This window comes from Clupea harengus, chromosome 1, assembly GCF_900700415.2.
Source record: "Clupea harengus chromosome 1, Ch_v2.0.2, whole genome shotgun sequence".
Taxonomy (NCBI): Eukaryota; Metazoa; Chordata; class Actinopteri; order Clupeiformes; family Clupeidae; genus Clupea; species Clupea harengus.
In genome coordinates, this window is record NC_045152.1 from 100,001 (window position 1) to 107,500 (window position 7,500).

General features: G+C 44.7%; 1 protein-coding gene across 3 annotated transcripts in view; it reads right to left on the reverse strand.

Moving 5' to 3' along the window:
• The window catches only part of LOC105897687 (ATP-citrate synthase), a 31,392-nt gene that overhangs the window by 15,946 nt on the left and 7,946 nt on the right, over nt 1-7,500 (reverse strand). For 2 of the 3 annotated variants that reach the window (XM_031585632.2, XM_031585758.2), the window contains exons 7-14: nt 5,948-6,078; nt 4,970-5,088; nt 4,663-4,799; nt 3,980-4,041; nt 3,699-3,816; nt 1,336-1,490; nt 1,136-1,229; nt 404-451 (exon numbers count right to left, since the gene is read on the reverse strand). In XM_031585632.2, coding sequence (XP_031441492.1) covers nt 404-451; nt 1,136-1,229; nt 1,336-1,490; nt 3,699-3,816; nt 3,980-4,041; nt 4,663-4,799; nt 4,970-5,088; nt 5,948-6,078 — 864 coding nt within the window. The remainder of the gene's footprint in view (nt 1-403; nt 452-1,135; nt 1,230-1,335; nt 1,491-3,698; nt 3,817-3,979; nt 4,042-4,662; nt 4,800-4,969; nt 5,089-5,947; nt 6,079-7,500) is intronic. The other variant, XM_031585696.2, reaches the window with a different exon arrangement.

Below are 7,500 nucleotides of genomic sequence, written 5' to 3' on the forward strand. Positions count from 1 at the left end.
TTTCTAATACGTTTTTGAAATTTGACATCAACACGGTCTGTCATCCAAACGTGGTGGCTCGTCATCGTTGGTGCACATAAATACTGTCCCATCCAGTGAGAATAGACGCGGGCGTTTAGGATTACTAGCCATAACTGTAAAACACACTGTTTCTCCTCAGGCGATCTGTCAGTGGTGAGATGTAGCGATAAAAAACTTCATGACAGGAAACCCAGTTTCCGGTTTCAAAATAGTAAAATGTAAAATGTTAATCTAACCATTAGCGGGGTATTATTTCATGAATTAATGTTGTAGTATAAAAACTGTGTGTATGGTGTGTGTGTGTGTATGTGTGTGTGTGTGTGTCCTAGGGTATGTGTGTATGGTGTGTGTGTGTGTGTGTGTGTGTGTCCTAGGCGCTTACCTGTGAGGCCAGTACTGACCGTCCTCAGACAACAGGAGGGATAGAGAGCTTAGAGCGGAGGAGCAGATGGATGGAGAGAACAAGAGTGAAAATAAAGTGATGGAGAGTGAAGAGAAACAACAGATGAAATGAGTGTGTGTGTGTGTGTGTGTGTGTGTGTGTGTGTGTGTGTGTGTGAAGAGAAACAACAGATGAAATGTGTGTGTGTGAGTGTGAGTGTATGGTGTGTGAAGAGAAACAACAGATGAAATATGTGTGTGTGAGTGTGTGTGTGTGTATGGTGTGTGTGTGTGTGTGAAGAGAAACAACAGATGAAATGTGTGTGTGTGTGTGTGTGTGTGTGTGTGAAGAGAAACAACAGATGAAATGTGTGTGTGTGTGTGTGTGTGTGTGTGTGTGTGTGTCTGTGATGGAGGGTGAAGAGAAACAACAGATGAAATGTGTGTGTGTGTGTGTGTGTGTGTGTGTGTGAAGAGAAACAACAGATGAAATGTGTGTGTGTGAGTGTGTGTGTGTGTTGGAGAGTGAAGACAAACAACAGATGAAACCAGAGAAGACCAGGACAGACAGCAGCCTTCACACACACACACACACAAACACACACACACACACACACACACACAAACCTTCCTCTCCCATTGTGTGTGATACACGCATATTCTGCATCTGAGTGTGTGAGCGTAGCGTGTATGTATCTGTGTGTGTGTGTGTGTGTGTGTGTGTGTGTGTTACCTGGTGGAACACCTGGTTTCAGTTTCTTTGCAGGAGTGACATCAGCAGCTGCTTTGGGCTCAGAGAAGGAGGCCGTCCTACTGGAAGCTGGAGTCTAATGACACACACACACACACACACACACAGAGACAATCAAGAAACTCATTTGAATCAGAATCATCCCCCCCACCACACACACACACACACACACACACACACACCGCTGGGCTGCTGTTGGAGTTGAGCAGGAAGTTGGCGGTGTGGGCGTCGGCTGGAGGCTGATTGGGGATTGGCCGATGGCCCAACGCCATGCCAACGATGGCCGTCATGTGAGTCTCGGTCCCAAACACATGGATGGGAATGCCAGTGGTCTTTCCTGCAGAAGAAGGTCAAAGTTCAAACACATGGATGGGAATGCCAGTGGTCTTTCCTGCAGAAGAAGGTCAAAGTTCAAACACATGGATGGGAATGCCAGTGGTCTTTCCTGCAGAAGAAGGTCAAAGTTCAAACACATGGATGGAATGCCAGTGGGCTTTAAGGGTTAGGGTTATACAGTCATGGACAAAAATATTGGCACCCCTGCACTTCTGTCAGATAATGCACCACTACTCCCAGAAAATTGTTGCAATTACAAATGCTTTGGTATTCACACGTTTATTTATTTAGTTTGCATTGGAAAAACACAAAAAAATCTGAGAAAAAAAATGCCAAATCTGACTTGATTCCACACAAAACTCCAAAAATGGACTGGACAAAATGATTGGCACCCTCAACTTAATAATGGGTAGCACACCCTTAAAAATAAAAAAATAAAAATAACTGAAATCAATTGCTTCCTGTAACCATGAATGAGGTGTCTTACAACTCTCTACTGGCATTTTGGACCACTCTTCTTTTGCCAACTGCTCCAGGTCTCTCACATGTGAAGGGTGCCTTCTCTCAACTGCTGTTTTGAGATCATGCCACAGGTGTGCTATGGGATTAAGATCTGGACTCATCTCGGCCACTTCAGAACTCTCCAGTGCTTTGTCTTAACCCTTTCTGGGTGCTTTTTTGAAGTGTGCTATGGGTCATTGTCCTGCTGGAAGACCCATGACCACTGACGGAGACCCAGCTTTCTGACACTGGGCCCTACATTGCGCCCAAAAATGATTAGGTAGTCCTCAGATTTCCTGATGCCATGCACACAGTCACACACACACACACACACACACACACACACTTCCTGATGCCATGCACACAGTCAAGGCATCGGGTTCCAGAAGCAGAAAAGCAGCCCCAAAACATCGGTCCAGCTCCACCATATTTGCCTGTAGGGATTGTGTTCTTTTCTTTGAAAGCCTCATTCTGTTTTCTGTAAACAGTAGAATGATGTGCTTTACCAAAAAGCTCGACTTTGGTCTCATCTGTCCACAGGACGTTCTCCCAGAATGATTTTGGCTTCCCCAGGAAAGTTTTGGCAAACTCCAGTCTGGCTTTTTTATGTCTCTGTGTCAGCAGTGGGGACCTCCTAGGTCTCTTACCATAGCGTCCCATTTCATTCAAATGGCGACGGATAGTGCGAGCTGACACTGTTGTACCCTGTGTCTGCGAGCAGCTTGAATTCGTTTTGAAGTTGTTCTAGGTTTTTTATCCACCATTCGAACAATCCTTTGTTGTATTCTGTCATCAATTTTTCTCTTCCTTCCACATCCAGGGAGGTTAGTGACAATGCCATGGGCTGTACACTTCTTGATGACACTGCACACAGTGGACACAGGAACATTAAGATCTCCGACGATGGACTTGTAGCCTTGAGATTGTCGATGCTTTTCTACAATTTTGGTTCTCAAATCCTCAGACAATTCTTTGCTCTTCTTTCTTTTCTCCATGCTCAGTGTGGTACACACAGACACACAACACAAAGGTTGAGTCAACTTTGCTCCATTTTAATTCTATATTACCAGCATCTGTGAATTGCCACAGGTGAGTTTAAATACAAATTAAAGGAGCATTACATGCTTGAAGTACAATTATTTCTTACAATTTTGAAAAGGTGCCAATAATTTTGTCCAGTCCACTTTTGGAGATTTGTGTGGAATCATGTCAGATTTGGCTTTTCTTCTTTGCTTTTTTGGGTTGTTCCAATGTTTGTGTGTGTGTGTGTGTGTGTGTGTGTGTGTGTGTGTGTGTGTGTTGTTCCAATGCAAACAATAGAAACCAACACGTGAATACCAAAGCATTTGTAATTGCGACATTTTTCTGGAAGATTTGGTACATTATCTGACAGAAGTGCAGGGGTGCCAATATTTTTGTCCATGACTGTATATAAGGGATATATAATGCCAGTGGTCCTTCCTGCAGAATAAGGTCAAACGCATACGCACCCCTAGAATGACCCCCTGACCCTAGAATGACCCCTAACCCTAGAACGACGAGGTCTTTTCTTTTCACACATCTACAGGCAGAAAAGTGTAGCAGCCTGTTTTAATCCACACACACACACTTACCAACTTCACCCTCAGGCCCTCCTGGTAGCGCACACACACACACACACACACACACACACACACACACACACACACACACACACACACACACTTACCAACTTCGCCCATCACCCTCAGGCCCTCCTGGTAGTTGGGTCCTCCTCGGCGCACAAAGATGGAGACCTCGTGCTCCTTCAGGGGCACCTGGTAGTCTTTGATCGCCCTGACAATGCCCTGAGGGCAGAGGGCAAAGGTCAGGTAAGGTGGGGTGTGTGTGTGTGTGTGTGTGTGTGTGTGTGTGTGTGTGTGTGTGTGTAGGGGTCAGGTGTTGGTGGACCCAGGGTAGAGAGCCAGTGTGTGTGTGTGTGTGTGTAAGCCGAGGAGTGAGGACTCTTACTTTGAAAGTGGCGGCCACATTGGTGAAGTTGGCGATGCTTCCTCCGATGATCAGCACTTTCCCTGAAGAACACAGGGTCACGGTTACCTAGGTTACTTAACCCTAGGTTAAAACAGGGGTCGTAGGAGGGGTTGGGACGTATTGTGTGTGTGTGTGTGTGTGTGTGATGGTTGAGGAGTGTTTATGTGTGTGTGTGTGTGTGTGTGTGATGGTTGAGGAGTGTTTATGTGTGTATGTGTGTTTGTGTGTGTGTGTGTGTGTGTTGGTTGAGGAGTGTTTGTGTGTGTGTGTGTGTGTTGGTTGAGGAGTGTTTATGTGTGTGTGTGTGTGTGTGTGTGATGGTTGAGGAGTGTTTATGTGTGTATGTGTGTTTGTGTGTGTGTGTGTGTGTGTGTGTGTGTGTTGGTTGAGGAGTGTTTGTGTGTGTGTGTGTGTGTGTGTTGGTTGAGGAGTGTTTATGTGTGTTTGTGTGTGTGTGTGTGTGTGTGTGTGTGTGTGTGTGTGTGTGTGTGTGTGTGTGTTGGTTGAGGAGTGTGTTAGGGTTAGAAGCAGGTTCTAAAGTTCCACACACACACACCTTCTGGGTGTTTCTCTCGGGTCATGAGGCACACACACACACACACACACACACACACACACACACACACACACACACACACACACACACACACACACACACACACCTTCTGGGTGTTTCTCCCGGGTCATGAGTGACAGGATGGTCTTGGCGTAGTCGTAGGTCTGCTGTTCACTGGGCGCCCCCGAGTACTCCCCATAGTTAGCCAGCTCATCCACCCCTCCCAGGTCACAGATGGTGTCACTGAAAACACACACACACACACACACACACACACACAGTCAGTGCTTATTCACACACTTACTCTAAGCTCTTACTCACGCACACACAGACACACGGTCAGCTCTTGCCATCACATACACACAATCAACTCTCTCACACACACACACACACACACACACACACACACACACCTGTACACCACAGAAGCTCCTCCTCCTGCCACCATGGTCCAGATACGCCCTCTGGGGTTGAGGATGGTGAGCTTCAGACTGGCTCCACTCTTGGCATCCAGATCAGCAATATAGGCCTCCTACACACACACACACACACACACACACACACACACACACACACACACACACACACACACACACACACACACACACACACACACACACACACACAATAAGCTTCCTGTGTTGTCTGACAGCATCTGTGTGTGTGTGTGTGTGTGTGTGTGTGTGTGTGTGTGTGTGACGCTTGTTGTCTGCCAGCATCTCTGTGTGTGTGTGTGTGTGTGTGTGTGTGTGTGACGCTTGTTGTCTGCCAGCATCTCTGTGTGTGTGTGTGTGTGTGTAACGCTTGTTGTCTGCCAGCATCTGTGTGTCTGTGTGTAACGCTTGTTGTCTGCCAGCATCTCTGTGTGTGTGTGTGTGTGTGTGTAACGCTTGTTGTCTGCCAGCATCTCTGTGTGTGTGTGTGTGTGTGTGTGTGTAACGCTTGTTGTCTGCCAGCATCTCTGTGTGTGTGTGTGTGTGTGTGTGTAACGCTTGTTGTCTGCCAGCATCTCTGTGTGTGTGTGTGTGTGTGTGTGTGTGTGTGTGTGTGTAACGCTTGTTGTCTGCCAGCATCTCTGTGTGTGTGTGTGTGTGTGTGTGTGTGTGTGTAACGCTTGTTGTCTGCCAGCATCTGTGTGTGTGTGTAACGCTTGTTGTCTGCCAGCATCTGTGTGTGTGGTGTGTGTGAGTGTGTGTGTGACGCTTGTTGTCTGCCAGCATCTGTGTGTGTGTGTGTGTGTGTGTGTGTGTGTGTGTGTGTGAGACGTTGCGATGGAGTGTAGTCAGAACATGTGAAAGTGGGCGTGTCCCGTGGGCGTGGCCTTGGGTTAACCCCAACCCTGCCTAGGAGACGTCTGCGTATGGACGACCCCCCCCCACACACACACACACCTCTGGGTACGCCTCTCTTCCAAAGGGAGGGGGGAAATCCACGTCTCCCCACTTGGCTTTGCAGATGAAGTCAGCGGTGACATCGATCTTAGCAGCCATGTCCAGAACATACACACCATCCTGTGTGACCACTGGAACACAGAGAGAGAGAGAGAGAGAGAGAGAGAGAGAGAGAGAGACAGAGAGACAGAGAGAGAGAGAGAGAGAGAGAGAGACACACACACACACACACACACACACTTTATACACAATATTTAATTGGGGAACAAATCTTTATTCATTACAGAAAATCAAGCAATTCATTGATTTTTGTATCCATTGACATTCTTGATACTACAGAATGTATATATTAATAGAACATAATGTCTATATTATTACTATATTAATATATACATATATTAATACTATATTAATAGAACATAATGTATATATATATATATATATATATATATATATATATATATATTAATACTATATTAATAGAACTCTTATTACATAATGTATATATATTAGTGCTGTCAAACGATTAAAATATTTTATCGCCATTAATCGCATTTATGTCATAGTTAACTCAAAAATAATCGCGATTAATCGCAAATTTGTATCTATTCTAAATGTCCCTTTGTTTATTTATTTTTTCCATAATTTTATTTTTTGAAGGCCCTTATCAACATGGAAAAGTGGATTGGCTTGCTTTATGCAAATGTTTTATTTTATTGAAAACCAATATTGCCAAACAGGGCAGTACAAAATAAAATTATAAAGTGCACATTTCAGGTAAACAAGGACTCAGCCTATAGTGCAGTTAAACCATGGCTTAATATTTTCTTTTTTTCAAGTTTGCTGGGAACATAGCAGTCAGGCCTCTTATTTCAGAAACATTGAACCGTAACAGTTAGGTTACCAATAAAAGGTAAGCCTACTACTTCTTTGCTTTCAGCCAGCTGCCTGTTGACATTTTCAGACAACAGTGAAGCTCGCTTCTTTTGCACAACTTTTAAAAGTAAACTTTCCATTCAGAAGCTTTTTATCATCCATTTCGCCGTATCGCCCTCACCATTCACTCAAACCGTAACGTTCGCCTACTACACAGTTTGCGAGGCCAAAAAGAATGTTTATCTGAAAAAAAAAAACGTAAAAAAAAATTAATAAAAAAAAAATTCGCGTTAATCTCGCGATAAAAAAATGAACGGCGTTAAAATGGGTTTGCGTTAACGCCGTTAATAACGCGTTAAACTGACAGCACTAATATATATTAATACTATATGCAATTTATATGTACACACATACACACACCTAGTGGATTGATCTCACTCACACACACCTAGTGGATTGATCACACACACACACACACACACACACACACACACACACACACACACAGACCTAGTGGATTGATCACACACACACACACACCTAGTGGATTGATCTCACTCACACACACACACACACACACACACACACCTAGTGGATTGATCACACACACACACCTAGTAGATTGATCTCACTCACACACACACACACACACACACACACACACACACACACACACA